The sequence below is a fragment of the Ranitomeya imitator genome, chromosome 5 (assembly GCF_032444005.1).
Source record: "Ranitomeya imitator isolate aRanImi1 chromosome 5, aRanImi1.pri, whole genome shotgun sequence".
Lineage (NCBI taxonomy): Eukaryota > Metazoa > Chordata > Amphibia > Anura > Dendrobatidae > Ranitomeya > Ranitomeya imitator.
Window position 1 is genome coordinate 460,092,759 of NC_091286.1, and position 19,770 is coordinate 460,112,528.

General features: G+C 42.3%; 1 protein-coding gene across 1 annotated transcript in view; it reads left to right on the forward strand.

Annotated features, from left to right (window-relative positions):
• The first annotated feature begins 9,606 nt into the window (after positions 1-9,606).
• KCNMB3 (potassium calcium-activated channel subfamily M regulatory beta subunit 3) overlaps positions 9,607-19,770 on the forward strand; it is a 57,691-nt gene continuing 47,527 nt past the window's right edge. The window contains exon 1 of the mRNA XM_069727276.1: positions 9,607-9,705. Coding sequence (XP_069583377.1) covers positions 9,645-9,705 — 61 coding nt within the window. The 5' untranslated portion in view covers positions 9,607-9,644. The remainder of the gene's footprint in view (positions 9,706-19,770) is intronic.

Sequence of the window (19,770 nt, forward strand, 5' to 3'; positions counted from 1 at the left end):
CCAGGAGAAATAACGTTAAACTCAGAGGCATTGAGGAATCGATCTTGGCAGGGGATTTGAAAATGTTTCTGCAGGATTTTATTGCTGCGGCTCTCCCTCAGTTTGCCCCAAAAGATATCATAATTGACCGTGTGCATCGGATCCCTAAACTGACCGGTCTGGGGCCCTCGGTTCCAAGAGACGTTCTTGCACGCATACATTTCTATGAAATGAAGGAAGACTTCCTTCAGGCACTAAGGAGGAACCCAGTTCTACCTGAAAGATTTGCCTGCGTCTCTGTCTTTCCAGACCTCTCCCCTGGTACTTTGGCCCTCCGGAGGGCCTTTGGACCTTATACTGCTGTTCTCAGAGAAAAGGGCATTCTGTATCGCTGGGGGTTTCCCACCAAGCTCCTCATCCGTAAAGATGGATCAATCACCACCTGCCTGACTCCGTCGCACGCAGCAACCGCCCTCTCCAAGTGGGGACTCTCAGCTCCTGGCTCTCCGGTCTCCGCGAACCTTCCAAAGCCCGGGGCTGGCAGAAATCTTAGGGCCCGCATTGTTCCGGACTGGGAGGTGGCCTGAAGTTCACTGCATCTTTGGTTCCCGGCTATTTTCCCGTACGGATTTGTTTTGTTATCATCACCTTTTTTTTTTTCTCTTTTCTTAAGCTGCGCTGGTTCCTCTCTGAGAGTATCCGCAGCTTTTCTATGCCCCATAGGTGAACTTTTTTTTTTGAATCTCACCTCTTGGACTCAGGGTATTCCTGAATGGACCTCGGTCCACTGGTTTATTTGTTGTCTGTCTTGTTTGTTTTTCTCCTCCTTTTTTTCCCCCTCTCCCGGTCTCCCCTTACTTATGCTCTGGTTTGCTGGCCACATGGCATCTGCTCTTCCGCACAGTTTATCGGTGCTCAGAGGGTTGTAAAATTGTTTATATGCCTTTGCTATGAGTATTTAGTTATATTCAATTAATGTGAATGGCCTCAACTTCCCGGGAAAGAGGTCTATTGTATGGCGTCAGCTGGGTAAATCCCGTCATGACATTTTGTTTCTTCAAGAAACGCATTTGCTGGAATGTGATAACGCTAGAATGCACTCAGGTTTATATCCGCACCAATTTTTTGCCAATGGCCTGTCAAAAAAAGCGGGCGTAGCCATTTTCTTTAGCAAAGCCAACTCTTTTCAGCTGATTCGCTCCATAGCGGATCCGCTGGGGAGGTTCATTGTGGTTCTATGTCTAATTAATAGTGCCCCCTACACCATTGCTTCGCTTTATGCTACCAATGTAGGACAGCTTAGATTCTTGGAGGGTTTTTTCAAAATTCTACACGACATTCAACATGGTCAGAAACTGATTGCTGGAGATTTTAATGCCCCAATGTCTAAAGGCCTAGACTGCTCTGCCTTTTCCCTGTCAAGATGTGAGGCAGGGTCCCTTATTAACTCTTTTAATTTACATGATATCTGGAGATATCTACATTGCGGCGAGAGGGATTACACGTTCATGTCACCCAGACACGGTTCCTATAGCAGGATTGACTTTGTGCTGGTGAATGACGTGGCTCTTCCTCACTACATTGCAGCAGATATAGGCAGTATTACTTTGTCGGACCATGCCCCGGTGTCCCTCACTTTAAGAGACCCTTTGGCTATCAGGCCTCCCGCACATTGGCGTCTCAACGCCTATCTCCTTGCTGACCAATCAAACTCTCAGTTTGTAGAGGAAGCCTTGCGGGAATTTTTTTCCTCCAATGATACTCCAGACAAACGGGATGATACCCTTTGGTTTGCCCACAAGGCGGTAATCAGGGGTTGTTTCATCAAGATGGCGGCTACGGCCAAAAGGAAGTATAACTCAGCTATTCAGTCTGCCCTAGACGAATTAGCCCACCTCGAGTCTGCCCACAAACTATCACCTACCCCAGCGCTCTTTTCTGATCTTTCTAGAGCCCGCATGCATGTTCGCAACCTGCTTCTCCATAAGTCTGAGAATGCCCTGAGGAAAACCAGAGCCAAATTTTATGCAATGGGGGACCGGGCGGGTGCTGTTCTGGCTAGACGTGTCAGGAAGAGAGAGGCTCAATCCAAGATCCCATTCCTGCTTAGGGCTGACGGTTCCCGGGTGTATAATCCTATTCAGATTGCTGAGGAGTTCGCATCCTACTATTCCTCTCTCTATGATCTTGGATCTGACCCAGGGGTTCCCCAGCCTTCGCGGGAGCTCATTTTGGCATTCTTGAAGAAGGCTAATCTTCCTTCGGTCAGCGCGGAGCAGCTCTCTTATCTGAATTCCCCCATTGTTGAGTCTGAATTATCTCAAATCGTCAGGGACGCTAATAAGGGTTCCTCCCCTGGGCCAGATGGCTTTCCTTTTTTTTATTATGCTCAGTTTTTCTCTGTCCTCTCCCCTTATCTTCTGCGCCTTTTTAATAACTGGTTGTCGGTAGGTAGTATTAGAGCTGAGGGGTTGGAGGCTTCCATAGCGACTCTCCCAAAACAGGGGAAACCCACAACCTCTCCGGGAAATTTCCGTCCTATAGCCCTCCTAAATTGCGACGTTAAGATCTATGCAATAATTTGGGCCAACAGATTATTTTCGGTTCTCCCTAGCCTCATACACCCCGACCAAGTCGGGTTTGTTCCCGGTAGACAGACCAGGGACGGTACTAGGCACCTGATAGACCTTTTGGATGTGGAGAGGGGGCCTCTCCCCAGTGTATTCCTGTCGCTTGACGCCGAAAAAGCGTTTGACAGGGTGCACTGGGGATATATCGAGCTTACGCTGGACAAGTTCGGGCTTACTGGGCAAATCGTCAAAGCTATCATGGCCTTATATTCCAACCCCTGTGCGTCGGTTCGCTCGGCCGGTTTTGGGTCTCGGACGTTCCCCATTTTGAACGGTACCCGTCAGGGCTGCCCCCTTTCCCCCCTTATCTTTGCTCTGGTCATGGAGCCCTTGGCTGCCATGGTTAGGCAAAGTTCGGACATAAAAGGAATTAGGGTGGGGGGAACTGAACACAAAATTGGTCTCTATGCCGACGATGTGGTCTTGACATGCACCTCACCTTTAGCTTCGTTGAATGCGATCACCTCAATTTTAACTGAGTTTTCTGCGGTCTCATATTACAAACTTAATTTGACTAAATCCACAATTTTTCCCCTTTTTCTCCCGGTTCCTCTTCAAATCCAAAGCCAATCCCAATATGCGTTTATTTGGGCCCCCCTAGGCTTTACGTACCTAGGTATCCGGATAACTAGGTTGGATAACATCGTCCGTGCAAACTGTGAGGAAACTCTCGCAGAGGTCAGGAAGGGCATGGATCAGTTATCGAGCGCGTCGCTTTCGTGGATGGCCCGCATACAAACTTCTAAAATGCTATTCCTCCCTAAAATTATGTACCTTTTCCATTGCCTCCCCCTTTTTATCCCCTCGAAATTTATTTTAGCCTTTCAATCGCTTATAGATCGGTTCATCTGGAACAAGAAACCTCATAGGATCAGGCGTCGGATTATGTCCCTACCATACTCTATGGGTGGGTTGGGTGCCCCTGTGGTGCAGTCTTACTATAGGGTGGCGGTCGTTGAGCCTCTTAAAATATGGTGGGAGGGGAACTCACGTTTACCCTGGTTTCTTATTGAGTCTCAGTTTGCCCCCAAAAATTCTCTTAAATTGCTCCTAGAGCTTCAGCTGCTCCGTGTTTCTCTTGAGGGCCCGTGTCTCCGTACTATCAAGACTGCTACTAAACTTTGGGCGTCGCTTTGCACCTCTCATCTTGTGTTTATGTATGACTATGTCTCTTTGCAGGCCTTGGAGTATGCTATTGGGCACATTTCTCTTTCCTCGTGGAAGGGGCGCGGGGTGCTCCGGGTGGCTGACCTGTTCGGCTCGAGTGGCCTTCTGCCATTTGAGGACCTTGCAGGGAGATTTTCCCTTACTAATATTGATTTTTTCCAATATCTACAGCTTCGCAGCTTCCTTAGGTCGCGTCGGCTGTTTGGTGCACCCCCACCTTTGACAGAGGACCCGGCTCATAGGTTCTTTAGACCAGCCACTACATTGCCCCATGGTATCTCTATCATCTACAAAGCCCTTATATCCCATGGTATTCCTGATAAGCTCCCTTTTATGACTTCCTGGGAGTCCTCGCTGGATTTTGAGGCCTCCCTGGAGGATTGGCGGTTTGCGATGGTGCATCCCTCCAAATTCTCCTCGTGTCTTGGCCACTTGGAACAGGTGAAAAAGATCCAGTTGCATTGGTATCTTACTCCTGTCCATCTGGCGAAATTCACTCCGTCCTCCTCCCCTCTTTGCTGGAAGGGGTGTGGTGCCATGGGTTCCTCCTCCCATGTGTGGTGGTCGTGCCCGCAGGTTCAGGTTTTTTTGCGCCGGGTGGAGTCCTTGATCGCTGAGCTAACTCATCTTCCTCTTGTTCTGAATGGACAACTCGCTGTTCTGGGTATCTCCTTCATAGATCTCCTCTCCCCTCTCCGTCCTATAATTTCCAATGTCCTAGTTGCTGCCAGACAGTGTATTGTGAAATACTGGAAGTCTTCGGATCTCCCTTCTAGGGCCGAACTGATCTCCAAGATTGATCTGCACTTCTGTTATGAGGTTATTATGGCTCAGGGTTTACCAAAAAAGACTAAAGTCCTTTCCTGGTGGGACCCCTGGGTGTCCTCGGCCTATATTTCCCAGTCTGCTCTTACTCTCATTTAAAAGTCATGGTTCTTTTGAATATGTGATCTCTCTTGTACTGTAATTGTGTATTTTTGTACTGATTATGCCGTGGTCCTTGAGTATTATGTACTGGGTTTTTCCCTCTGTTCCCCTTGCCTCCCCCATTTTCCTTTCTTCCCTCCCCCTCCCCTCCCTCCTTCGGATGTTATTTGATGTCCTATTTGATATATTATACTTCAATAAAAAGTTTATTGGTTAAAAAAAAAAAAAGAATAGGGGTGGCAACGTCATGCTTTGGGGCTGTTTCTCTGCAAAGGGACCAGGACGACAGATCCGTGTACATGAAAGAATGAATGGGGCCAGGTGTCGTGAGATTTTGAGTGCAAACCTCCTTCAATCAGCAAGGTCATTGAAGATGAAACATGGATGGGTCTTTCAGCATGATAATGATCCCAAGCACACCACCAGGGCAACGAAGGATTGGCTTCGTAAGAAGCATATGAAGGTCCTGGAGTAGCCTAGCCAGATCTCAACCCCATAGAAAACCTTTGGAGGGAGTTGAAAGTCCGTGTTGCCCAGTGACAGGCCCAAAACATCACTTGTCTAGATGAGATCTGCATGGAGGAATGGACCAACATACCATAAACAGCGTGTGCCAACCTTGTGAAGACTTACAGAAAACGTTTGACCTCTGTCATTGCCAACAAAGAATATATAACAAAATATTGAGATGAACTTTTGTTAATGACCAAATACTTATTTTCCACCATAATTCACAAAATAAATCTTGCCAAATCAGACAAGGTGATTTTCTGGAATTGTTTTCTCATTTTGACTCTCATAGTTGTGGTCTATCTATGATGTCAATTATAGGCCTCTCTCATCTTTTTAAGTGGGAGAACTTGCACAATTGGTGGCTGACTAAATACTTGTTTTCCCCATTGTATATACAGCTTTGGCAAAAATTAAGAGACCACTGCAAAATTTTCAGTTTGTCTGATTTTTCTCTTTTTATAGTTATATTTTTGAGTAAAATGTAAATTGTTCTTTTATTCTAGAACCTTCTGACAACATGTCTGCGAATTTCCAAGCAATAATTTATTTTTTTCCTGAAAAGCAGAAATGGTCAAAATTTTAAAAAAAAACAGTGCTTTCAGACCTCAAATAATGCAAAGAAAACAAGTTCATAATCATTTAAAAACAACAATACTAATGTTTTAACTCAGGAAGAGTTCAGAAATCAATATTTTGTGGAATAACCATGATTTTTTTTATCACAGCTTTCATGCATCTTGGCATGCTTTCCACCAGTCTCTCATACTGCTTCTGGCACAAAAATGTAAGCAGTTCTTCTTTGTTTGATGGCTTGTGACTATCCATCATCCTCTTGATTACATTCCAGAGGTTTTCAATGGGGTTCAGGTCTGGAGAATGGGCTGCCCATGACAGGGTTTTGATGTGGTGGTCTCTTAATTTTTGCCAGAGCTGTAGCTCTGTATGTGTGTATATGGCTCTGTCCTGGGACCTGTCTTGTTCGACATCTTTATTAATGATTGAGATGAAGGAATTGAGGGTAAACTGATTACATTTGCTGATGACACAAAGCTAAGAGGGATAGCTAATACTAGAGAACAGAGAGCGGATTCAAAAAGGTCTAAACAAACTGGAACTGTGGGCAGCAACTAACAATGGTTTTTAACATTAAGAAATGTAAAGTCCTACATATCGTCAAGAAAAATGAAAAAAGCATATACAGAATGGGAGGAATAGGACTAAGCAGCAGCACATGTAAAAAAGACTTGGGTATACTAATAGATCACAGACTGCACGAGTCAACAGTGTGATGCAGCATCAAAAAAGGCAAACATGGTTCTGGTATGCTTTAACAGAAGCATAGAGTCTATTCTACTCTATTCCTCCTTGACTAGGCTTCATCTAGAATACTGTGTCCTGTTCTGGGCACCATATTTTAAAAAACACATTGAAAAACTGGAGCAAGTTCAGAGCAGAGAAACCAGAATGATGATCGGTCTGTAAACTATGTCCTTATGAGCAATGGTTAGAGGATCTGGGAATGTTTAGCTTGCAGAAGAGAAGACTGAGAGGAGACTTAATTGCTGTCTACAAATATCTGAATCGATGTCACAGTGTAGAGGGATCCTCAACATTCTCATTTGCACAAGGAAAGACGAGAAGCAATGGAATTAAACTAAAAGGGAGAAGATACAGATTAGATATTAGAGAAAACTTTTTGACAGTGAGAGTGATCAATGAGTGGAAATCTATGCCATTTAGTTCACATGAAAGGGACTTGCAAAGTAATGGCCAACCTCTTTACGTAATTACAAAGTTTATAGTTAAAGGGAACCTGTCACCCCCAAAATCGATGGTGAGGTATGCTCACCGTCATCAGGGGCTTATCTACAGCATTCTGTAATGCTGTAGATAAGCCCCCGATGTAACCTGAAAGAGGAGAAAAAGAGGTTAGATTATACTCACCCAGGGGCGGTCCCGCTGCGGTCCGGTCAAATGGGTGTCTCAGGTCCGCTCCGGCGCCTCCTATCTTCATTCCATGATGTCCTCTTCTGGTCTTCACGCCGCGGCTCCGGCGCAGGCATACTTTGTCTGCCCTGCAGTGCGCAGGCGCCGGGCTTCTCTGTCCTTTCCGGTGCCTGCGCACTACAGTACTTTGCTCTGCCCTCATCAGGGCAGACAAAGTACGCCTGCGCCGGAGCCGCGGCGTGAAGACCAGAAGAGGACATCATGGAATGAAGATATGAGGCACTGTTCCGGACCTGAGACACCCATCGGAGCAGGACCACCCCTGGGTGAGTAAAAACTAATAAACCTTGTTAGCCTTGTTTAACACGTTGTATTTGTTATAAATCCTATAGACAGGGTATGGTGTATTTAAAGCACCACTCCAGCGTTAATGTTTTTGGAGTGCTGGAGTGATGCTACTAATGTAAAGTCCCTATACTTATCATCCACCATCTTCTGCTTTTATCTGCGCTGTTTCGGTCGGTCTCCAGCAGTTTGTTAACTATTGGATCGTTCCAGTGTTTGATGGAGCGAGGCAGAGGTCACTTTTCAATACAAGTCTATGAAAGCCTCATTCTGTCTCTTACAGACTTGTACTAGGAGCTTGTGATCATTTACCTCTGACTACAGGTCAGTCAGAAGGTGGTCACAAGATGGCGTCGCAGGACTTGTGCGGCTGCAGGAAGTTCTGAAGACGGCAGGAGGGGAGCATAATATTGGGTGCAGGGACCTTACGTTACTGGCACCGCTCCAGGTCTGAAATTAAAAAAACAATGCTGCAGTGGAGCTTTCATTTTTCAGAAACTACTTCTGCATTTTTTCCTTGTTTTTGCTTAATAAATATGACGGGGTGTCACTTGTAACGTGTTGTTTATCTGAGGTGGTATTTATCTCATTTTTAGACCTTTCACAGACCAGTTGTTTTATGATGTCCTGATATGTCAATCATTATACTTCAAAGATGTCGCTCATTGTTTTACTCATTACTGTATATCATGTTGAATTTTACACTTTATTATGTTTTTTTATTGCTCTAATTCATCTTTGAATGAAAAAAAAAATGGACAGTAGCATAAGATTACAGATCTTCGCAGTCAGCTATAGTCAAAGTATTTATGTCTGCATTGACACTGCTGACACTAAATGGTAGAAGATAGGATATATATTTGAATGAAATAATTTTAGTTATTTTGTGTCTATTCTTTTTATTCCTCCTATATTCAATGAAACCATAGAACAGGGGTGTCAAACTGCATTCCTCGAGGGCTGCAAACAGGTCATGTTTTCAGGATTTCCTTGTACTGCACAGGTGATAATTTAATCACCAACTCATTATTTGTGTAGGTGATTAAATTATCACCTGTGCAGTACAAGGAAATCCTGAAAACATGACCTGTTTGCAGCCCTCGAGGAATGCAGTTTGACACCCCTGCCATAGAATATTCTTACAAAGGGCGGGTTTCCCATTACTTTTTAAAGGAGATTTAAAGGGACTCTGTCACCTGAATTTGGCGGGACTGGTTTTGGGTCATATGGGCGGAGTTTTCGGGTGTTTGATTCACCCTTTCCTTACCCACTGGCTGCATGCTGGCTGCAATATTGGATTGAAGTTCATTCTCTGTCCTCCATAGTACACGCCTGCGCAAAGCAATCTTGCCTTGTGCAGGCGTGTACTATGGAGGACAGAGAATGAACTTCAATCCAATATTGCAGCCAGCATGCAGCCAGCGGGTAAGGAAAGGGTGAATCAAACACCCGAAAACTCCGCCCATATGACCCAAAACCAGTCCCGCCAAATTCAGGTGACAGGTTCCCTTTAATTGCATATCTTACAGCGTGAATGACCCGGGACTTATTATAGGGGGTGAAGGTTTCATCGTATTCTGAATAGGCCTTTAAATCATTCCACCCATATTAAAAATAAATAAATTGTACTGGGCTTTGTGGGTTCACCGATAATCAAGACTTAATTGTCCTATTGTTACCTATGATTTATATTCTGAAAAGATCATATTGTTACTATATTAATTAATTACGTATATGGAAAGAAATGACTTAATGAGATAGTTGATTAATTGCTGACGTGACCTCTTAGATAACGACAGTAATTATTTCACTCGAGCACATTGCTGGTTGTGCTGTTACATTTCACGGTTTTAGTGGCTTGCTTGAAAAGCAAAACCAGATGCCACCTTTTAAAATATGGATGAGCTACTGTGTAGCTAAAGCTTCCTTACTCTTCAACACAAAAAGATTATGTACAATTTTATCCTGTTCAGCCAGAGACAACAAAATAATCATCAATTATTCACAGGTCGGTCAAGCTGATGTGAAAAAAAAAAAAAAATCCCTGGCGAGGCAACTAATTCAGAGATACAAAAGCTTCAGGTCTAAATACTTCCACGGGATTTTAAGCAAAGATTAATCAAGAGTGTATGAAAGATGACAAGCAAAAAGATGCCTCCGCAGAAGCAAGCCGACGGCTCTGTGTTCCTGCTTTCGGGTAAAGTATTCCATTTGACCAGACTGGGTGTGTATGGAGAGATGAGTATGGTTTTCTGACTGTGATTAAAACTTTAGGCAGCCAAGCTAAGCAGCAAGCAAAGAGGATTAGTTTTTGATTTCACACCTTAGTGAAAATAATCTGCTCCGATGACATATCCATCACCTAGCAATGGTTTCCAATGACTCGGTAGCGCTTTTGTTAATAAGTTTGTGAGATCTCCTACAGAGGAGATTATTTATCACCGGATTTATAACAGTCGCGCATCATTACTAATTATTTGTACCCAGACGATATAAAAAAAAGAAACATAGTAAAAAGGGTATAAAAGCTAATAATACATAAAGTTTTTACATTTACTGTTTTAATCCAGTTTTGAAGTAGACATTACATGAAACCACCTTCATGTGAGTGCTGTGTAGTCAGAAATGCAGCAATCTGTAAACTTTTACAAAGATTACAAAATTAATATTATCCTACAGCCATTACACGTCGCCGCTGGTGGTCGCAGAAATTATAGACATGAAATTGCATTCTTAAGCATTTTTCATTTTTCATCAATGCTATGTCCAAATGCAAAATTTTATTTTGTGTTCATTTGGTGGAATTTAATAATTTACTAATATATACCAATAATGATAACACAGATCTACAAAAAACATAAAACATTTTTTCAGGTGCCAATGCCAAGTTTTTTTAATGTATTTCGGGTATTTTGAGGGGGCTGAATTCAAAAATCCCATTACTTTTGCGGAATTGGTTCTAGTTTTTGAGATAAAAATAATGAATTCCCCCAATGCGACTTATGTGTGATAACAATAGTTTGGGTCTTTTAGAAATATCCCATATAATTATTTTGCATGTTAATTTGTAGGCTTATAAAAGTGACATTTTGAAGCCATAATTCCACTGTAATTAATTAATTAACTATTTCAATATCTCAGAAACTAGGGCCAAGCTGGTAAAACCAAAGTCATATTCTTAATCAACACCATAAATTTAATAAAAAAACGGTGAGACATCATAGGCACCAAAATCACTGTATACCAGTGATGATTTATCTCTTTGGTGAATTCTGTTATTATATGTCATACATTTTGTACATTTAAATTTTTATGTGTTTTTAAGCGTTATTTTTTCCCATTCATTAAAATGGGTGAAAAACACTGTAAGAAGTGACATGCTGCACATTTTAAACTGCTTTAAATCTGCAAGGAAAAAATACAGTAAGCAACATGTGCATGAGATTTCAGAAATCTCATTCACTTTGCTGGGACAGTGAAATGCTTCAGTTTTTAAAAACAAAACAACACACAGGAAAATAATGTAGTAAAAACGTAGCAAAAACACAACGCGTGAATATTGTGAATTAACTTTTTATTATTTATTCGTGTGGGGCGGGGCAACCGTTTTGTGAATAACAGAGATCCAAACTTAAAATGAAAAATACTTTTTTTTTAGATAAAATGGGGATTATATACAGTACATGCTTTTAATTTGTGCAGATATATCAATCAATGGCTGTAGACCTTGGCATTTTGGCACTTAACGTTCTAGATGTTTTATATTATTTTTTTTAAATTGATTGATTGTAATTTAAAAAAATCAAATAAACTTTTCTTTTTCATTTTGATAAAAAATAGCATTTTTAAATGCTAAAATGTTTTTATTTCTATTGTAAGACTATCCCATTGCGTTTCAAGAGATCCATGACAGCACGAGACACATATAAGTGTACAGTATGTGTCAACCTTTTCATGTTTTTAAATTTTCATGATGTTACAATCTCTCTAAGTAGAGCTCCATTCTAACCATAGAAAGCATAGCATAGCTGTATTTTAGTATTTTAGCCATAATGTTCTGATAATAATGGTCCTTTATTCGCTTTGTACTTTACACCAAGTGATTATATACACTAAACAAAAAATATAATCACAACACTTCTGTTTTTGCTTCAATTTTTCATGAGTTGAACTCAAAGATCTAAGACTTCATGTACACAAAGGTCTTTATCAGATATTGTTTACAAATGTATCTAAATCTTAATCGAGATAATCCATCCTTCTCACTGTTGTGGCATATCCAGATGCTGATTAGACAGCATGACTATTGCCCAGGTGGGCTTTAGGGTGGCCGCAATAAAAGGCAACTCGAAAATGTGCAGTTTTACAGTATTGGTGAGGTCCGGGGGTGGGGGGAAAGGTCAGAAAGCCAGTCAGTATCCGGTGTGACCATCATTTGCCTCGCGCAGTGCATCACATCTCTTTCTTATAGAGTTGATCATGTTGTTGATTGTGGTCTGTGGAATGTTGGTCCACTCCTCTTCAATATATACTGTCCTGAAAAATCATGTGTATTACAGCATACTGCTCTGTCCCAGGCAGGATAGCGCAAGACATAGATGCGCATGCATATTACAGTATACCGCTCTTCCCCAGGCAGGATAGCCCGAGGCATACATGTACATGCATTTTATAGTATACTGTTCTTCCCCAGACAGGCTATCACAAGGCATACATGCACATGCATACTACAGTATACTGCTCTGCCCCAGAAAGGATAGCACGAGGCATACATGTGCATGCGTATTACCGTATACTGCTCTGCCCCAGACAGGATAGCGTGAGGCATACATGTGCATGCGTATTACAGTATACTGCTCTGCCCCAGACAGGATAGCGTGAGGCATACATGTGCATGCGTATTACAGTATACTGCTCTGCCCCAGACAGGATAGCGTGAGGCATACATGTGCATGCGTATTACAGTATACTGCTCTGCCCCAGACAGGATACAGCAAGGCGAACATGAGCATGTCCAGGTTGCTGGACCACGATAAAAGGCGATAAAGTTGGTGGTTTTAATTTATATTGGGAAAACCTGTGGACAGGTTCTCTTTTAATTATTTTTTTTCTAACACACTATGGAGATAACCATCAGTTTTCAGCTAAATAAATCTTAAAAAGTAAGAAGCTTAAAGGGAAACAACAATCAGAAAATGACCTACTGTTTAAATCAGGTTTTTGTATTAAATGTATTTTTTTCTCATTGCTTCTTTTTTATCACATTGCGATCTTCATTAAAAGAAAGAAAAAATTAGGACTCTTGCAATTTTTCAACTGGCCACGAGGGCTATTTTAGACACAATCTTTACTGTTTATGTAGCAATATTTAGTTTAGCAACTCAATTGACTAACTTAGAACTTATTGCAATTTTTTATTTGGTTCCTGAGACCAATCTAAGAACATTTGAGAGATATTTTCAATTTTAGATGGTTAAGCCCTGTCATCATCTGGGCCTGTCAAGTAGTTCTTGGGCCTTTTGTTTGTCTGTCTGATGAGGCCCAAGTAAGAAAAAGAACATGGTTTCTTAAACGATCATCCATTCATAGACAAGGTCAAAGAAATTGGGGTTCGATTGACAGCAGCCAAAGCTGTTGATAAAAAAATTGGAAGGTTAGTAAAGTGATCTGTTAGATAAGAAGATAGTTTATATCTGCTAAGAAAAATAGATAAAATCTTCACATTTCATTCCATAGACATCAAAAAATTAAAATCCACATTTTTGTGACAGAAAAAAACACTCTTAGGCCGGTTTCACACATCCATTTCTTTCCGGTACCGGAAAAAAATGGTACCGGAGATATCTGTGTCCGTGTGTGTACTACGTGAGGCAACTGTTTGCCACCCGTGTGCCGCATCAGTGCCACACGGACAGCCGCTGTGTAAGAAGCGCTACAGTAAGCACTGTTCCCCGGTGGCAGGTGCTGAAGCCGGCTCTCATCATTCTCCCCTGCTCTGCCGGTGAGCAGAGGAGAATGATGAGCGTTATATTGAAGTCCGAACGACAGCAGGTGGGGGCTTTTGAGACTGTTACTCCCCATCATCCGGCACTTGCTGCTGCTAATAACAGTGACAGTAGGTGTGGATGATCGGGGTATTCCACAGCCACCGGCTGCGATCTAAGGAAATAAATTAATGAAAAACCCGACGTGGGTTCCCCCATATTTTCTTAACCAACCAGACAAAACTCACAGCTGGGTTCTGCAACCCTCAGCTGTCAGTGTCAGCAAGATTGTTTATCAAGAATAGAGGGGTCCCAAGGCTGTTTTGTTTTTAAATATTTAAATAAATAATTTTAAAAAACAGCGTGGGGTCCCCCCCATTTTTCACAACCAGCCTTGCAAAATCTCTCAGGCTGGTAAAGGGCCATTGATATAGGCCCCCAGCCTAAAAACAACAGCCCACAGCTGACCAGAAAAGTCACATCTATTAGATGCACCAATTCTGGCACTTTGCTCAAAATTCCCACTTGTCTTGTAGCCGTGATAAGTGGGGTAATATTTTTACTCATAAGCTCATTCACCAGTGGTTTTCAGGCAGGACGGTCGCATCTTGGCACCGTCCAGGTTGAAAACTATTTAGCCCCCAGATATGGATTACAGCGTGGGACACAACGATGGAAAGTTATAGTATATTGTTGGTTTATTATTTTACTTTTATTACAGGAGATCGAGGGCATCGGGGAATTAGGTGTTGCAGTAAGTCTGGTTTAATTTAGAATAATAAAGGAGTCTGTGTAATTTTTTCAAATAAAGGATTTTATTCTGGCTGTTTCTTTATTTACAAACAATACAACTGTAGTATTAGTAATGGATGAGTGTGTAATAGACGCTTCTCCATTACTAAGCCGTGGGCTTGATGTCACCTGAAAGGTGACATCAACCCCAAAAATATTACCCCACTTGCCACTGCTACAGGGCAAGTGGGAAGAGCCGGGCAAAGTGCCAGAATTGGTGCATCTAATAGATGTGCCTTTTCTGGGCAGCTGCGGGCTGCTATTTTTTAGGCTGGGGAGGGGGCCTATATCAAGGGCCCCTTACCAGCCTGAGAATACCAATCCCCAGCTGTGAGATTTAGTAAGGCTGGTTGTCAAAAATGGGGGGGACCCCACACCATTTTTTTTAAATTATTTATTTAAATAATTTTAAACAATCCTCTATTCTTGATAAACAACCTTGCTGAAGCTGACAGCAGAGGGTTGCAGCCCCCAGCTGTGAGTTTTATCTTGTTGGTTAAGAAAATAGGGGGGAACCCACGTTAGGTTTTTCATTCATTTATTTCCTTAGATTGCAGCCGGCGGTTGTGGAATACCCTGATCATCCGCACCTACTGTCACTGTTATTAGCGGCAACAGGTTGCGGATGATGAGGGTAAGAGTCCCAAAAGTCCCCACCTGCTGTCGTTTGGACTTTAATATCACGCTCATCATTCTCCTCTGCTCGCCAGCAAAGCAGGGGAGAATGTTGAGAGCCGGTTTCAGCACCAGCCGCCAGGGAACAGCACTTACTGTTGCGCTTCTTCCCCAGTGCTGATGCGTGTCACATGGAGGACATCAATGTGTGTTCACCGTGTGCACATGTGCGACATGTTTTCCCGTCCGTGCTGACGGTAAAAAAAGGACATGTCATCGTGTTTTGCCCACAGACACACGGTCTGTGGAAACACACTGACATGTGAATGGGTCTACGTGTGTACGTGTCTCCGGTACGTGTGGAAACTGCCACCACATGTTCCAGAGACACGGATGTGTGAAAGAGGACTAATGCGTTTCTGGCACCAACATGTGGGTTTTAATTTTTTGAAATATATGGAATGAAATGTGAAGATTTTCTCTATTTTTTTGGATGTGCCGATCAACTATTTTTCTGGCAGTTAGGTCACCTATTGCACACAAAGGACAGATTTCATCATATAGCCAATAGGACAGATTTCATCATATAGCCAATAATTTTTCACAGTGTTATCTTCTTGTATAGAGAGCAAAAGTAAGACTTAATAAAGTAAAGTCAGTATCATTCTTCTGTATAATCTCAAGGAGACCAGTAACACATTGTATTGTTTGCATTTGTGCTCATTTTTCAACACTTTGTTGCAAGTGGAAAAGTTCCTTGGCCGGCATGTCTACAGGAGGACTGGAATTTTCTGCGCTAAGTTGTATACCCCAGGGGTGTGACTACCAAAATACTCATGAGAGAAGAATTGGCTCATCTTTTGTGAAAAAGATGCTTTTGGTGGGTAAGCATAGCAGACACAATACTCGGGTTCACAGAAAATGGTATTTACTAAGATGAACCCAGCGAACACAACATTTATATAAGAGTACAAAAAACTTGAATTTCTCCCCTCCTTGGAACCGAGCTGGTGTTTCTTGCTTTTTATTAATACTCTCGCTTTAAGCTATGAGATAATAGAAAGGTGCTGTCGGCTCCCTTGTTGTGACTCTGCTAGTAATTACAGTACTTGTATTTTTCATGAAATAATCCCGGAGCACATTTTCTCAGAGTTCTGCTTTGTATTGTTCTGCTTTGCATTGTTCTACAAATATATGAATAAATTTCCATCTCAGGGTTACCCCTTTACTATGCATCTATTTTCCTAGGTTTGTGATAATTTTTCTCCAGTTTACTCTATACTTACATATGAGCTTCTCCTTAATTGTATATGTTGCCTAGAACTGAAGCTCTGGCATAGAGACATATGTGATTTCTACGACACTGTACATGAGGCAGCTGTACAAGAAGTTGGGTCCTTCCCTTACAGTCTGCACTGAGCTCTTGAGACACGAAAACTTCCCAGTGGAATAAGTGTTTCTATAGAAACATGGCAGTCGCTGATGTAGAAGGACCCAAGTGATAAAATATGCTTTCGAATGACACAAGCATTAATTAGATGCCTGATGATAACTTCACAAGAGACAAACTCTTCCTTGGCACCAAAGAGGTTGTTCATCTACTTTGTACTTTCATGCTCAAGAATATTAATCTAAGATGTGTTAGGATGGAAACCGGTTAGTACTTGCAGAAGGTCTCTGGTGGTTCACATGCTAGAGGTGCAATGGGAATTACGCAGAACTGAAGGTCAGGACATGGATTTAGCTACTTCTACTTGTTGCTTACTCTGTTTTGATGGCATTGTTCAGAGAACAGATGTGGTTGGCACCAGTGGCACAGAGGCAGTCATTCAGTGTGCCCATCCAGACTACCCTACAAGGGAGCCGCAGACGATACATGAGGTGAGAGGTGCTTGTGTATTTGGGATTTACCGCGGTATATATAGATTGAGCACTCTAAAACTAGCCTTATTTTTACTATACGCTAGAAGGAAACTGTGTAGATGAATGCCAGGTTTCTTGGGTATAGTTTAGATTATAATCTGTGTTGTATACTTAGAAGTAACAAAATATTTTGTTCATGTTTTAAATTATCTTCCATATGACAAAACCTCATTTGTTGCTCTCATAGCTGCATTTACATATGTACCAGTGATGAGCCAACGTGCTCAGATAAGGTGTTATCTGAGCTTCCTCAGGTGCTAACAGAGTGTCTTCTGTGTGCTCTAAGAATATGTTCGATTTCTTACGACTGCATGTCTCATGGCTGTTAGACAGCCAAAACATACGCAGGGATTGCCTAACAAACAGGAAACCTATGCATAAGTTGCTGGTGTTGAATAGCCTCGAGAAATGCAGCTGCGAGGATTCAAAATATTTTTCGAGCACTCTCAAGAATCTCGATTAGCACCTGGGCATAAGCGGATGACACCTTACCCGAGCACGTTCTCTCACTAATAGGTACAGTTTCTACTACTAAAACTAAGAATATTGCTAAACTTATACTAATACTAACAGCTCGTCATTATTCATTATTATATTCAATTACCAAAAGTATATTTAGTTGCATATTTTCTCTTGTGGCTTTTTTCACATGAGCCTATTCTGAGCCTGTATTTGCTCATTATATAGAAACTAGATGGAGGCTCGATGCTATCGCATTGGGAGGGTGGTAATGTCACGATGGGGGCAGGCTTTGCAGCGTTGAGAATCTCTCCCCCACATGTGCTCACCCACCTATCCACTCTCTTTTCTCACGTGCTGATTTCTCCCTTCTGTGCTCTCTTCTTTGACCTGTCTACCCCATGTGCTATATGCATTGTTTTTGTCCCCGCGATGCTGTTGCTCTACAAGAGTCTCATTTGCCCGTTGTTGTCTTTGACGTTGTGCCTTTGCTGCTTTCCTTCCATTTTATTGGCGTACTTTTTAGGAGGAGCCATGTTGGCATTGGTATTTGCTTTTAAAGGGGTTTTCGGTTTTCCCATGAACGAAAGTTCATTTTAAAAATTGTCTGTGTCTGACCGTGTACAGAACATACCACAGCTCCTGGGCAGGGGAGGAAGCAAAAGACAATACTGACATTACAGCAGGACATCACAGAGAATACATTTTGTGAGGTAAAGTATTGATTAAAAACAGTTAGTGAAATATTTTACCTGACAAAATGAATCCTCTGTTATCCCCTGCTGTAATGTCAGTATTGTCTTTAGCTTCCTCCCCTGCCAAGTACATGTGGTATGCTCCGTACACAGTCAGACACAGACAATTTTTAAAATGAACTTTCGTTCGTGGGAAAACCCCTATAATGTGACCGGCTTCCTTTGCCTGTGGACACGTCACGCATCTGCTACCGGGATCAGCCGAATGATTCACTGCGCCTGCACGGAATTCGTGCAGGTGCAGTAAATCAGACCACTACCATCTTTGTGCAGACAGATAGCGGCGGTCACATTAAAACTGCGCATGTACTCCTCCTGTACAAAGATGGCGGCGGTCGTTGAATCATTCGTCTGATCCCGGCAGGGGTGTTCGCGAATGTGTTTCGCTAGTGGTACCGCGCAAGAGGCTGTGCACGGCGTATACAGTGTGTGTGTGGTGCGTACGGCGTATACAGTGTATGTGTGTGTGTGGAGCATACGGCATATACAGTGTGTGTTTGTGTGTGTGGTGCGTAATGTGTGTGGTGCGACGGTGTTCCGCTGATGGTACCGCGGAAGAGGCTGGCACCACCAGCAGTTTCAGTATTGAGACACCCATCACTTGGGAGTCCCAATATGGTGGTCAATGAAGTTTCGCCGCTTGGAATTCTGGGATCCGGACACATCTTTACAGAACAGGACATGAAGACATTACAAGGTAAGTATATATTAAGATATCTAGTATTGGTCAATGGAATTATTTACATAGGCTTAGATATTTTTACACCTGTATTTTAAATGCTCAGCATATATCATTGGTATTATCTTTAAGGTCACTTTTATTTATAAAATTTGAGTCTTAGAAAATCCACACAGCATTAGGCCCTGCATTTATTTTGTTTGTGATGTTTGGCCATAAAAGCTCATTATGTAATGTGACAGGGTCACTGGCACTGTATATGAGGGAAGATATGTGTCACGGAGATTGCTTTCCTCCGTGATCTAGAAAACCATAAGTGTCTTTTCAACATGATATGTGCTGAATGAGTTAAGCGGCCATGTTATGGGCAGGTTATTAGGTGAGTAGGTAAAGAGATGGGCGGGACGCCTACTCACCATATCTCCACCTCAAGGGTGTGGCTGGGGAAATAAATGTCCAACCAGTTTTTTTTTTTTGTGGTCTGTGTTGTGTAGAGGCAAGCAAGCCCTAGGCTGATGCTCCTGTGAGAGCTCCTATATGTATTGGCCCAGAAGTGCTGGGCAGGACTGTTTATGAACTTTTTAATGGTTGAGGTTGGCTCTCTCCTCCACCTTTATATTTAGCTGTATCTGTATCCCAAAGATCCCAGATGACTGGAGAATAATTGGGCTATAGATTCCATTCATCATCACTTCCCCCCTCCACCACGACTTATGTGCCTCATAGGGTTGCATGGTCAGCCAGTATGGATGCTACACCCTTGGTTGCTATGGGTCCTTGGGCACCACCTCGATAGTGGAATGGTCAGTCTGCCAAAAGTAGACTCAATAGGAGCCAATAAGATCATATAAGTAGAATATAAGAATATGGTTCTTTTGCAAGCCTGTAATTAATCCTTTGGCTTTTTGTTATTACTAGAAAATGTTCTATGTGTTGTAGTCCAAAAGGGTAATGGGTTCTCAATGTAAAACATTAAACCAGTTGTCCTATTCCCAATATTTACTGGCATTGGGCTCAGTCACATGAAGTTCAGTTCTTGTTGCCCAGATGTGCCA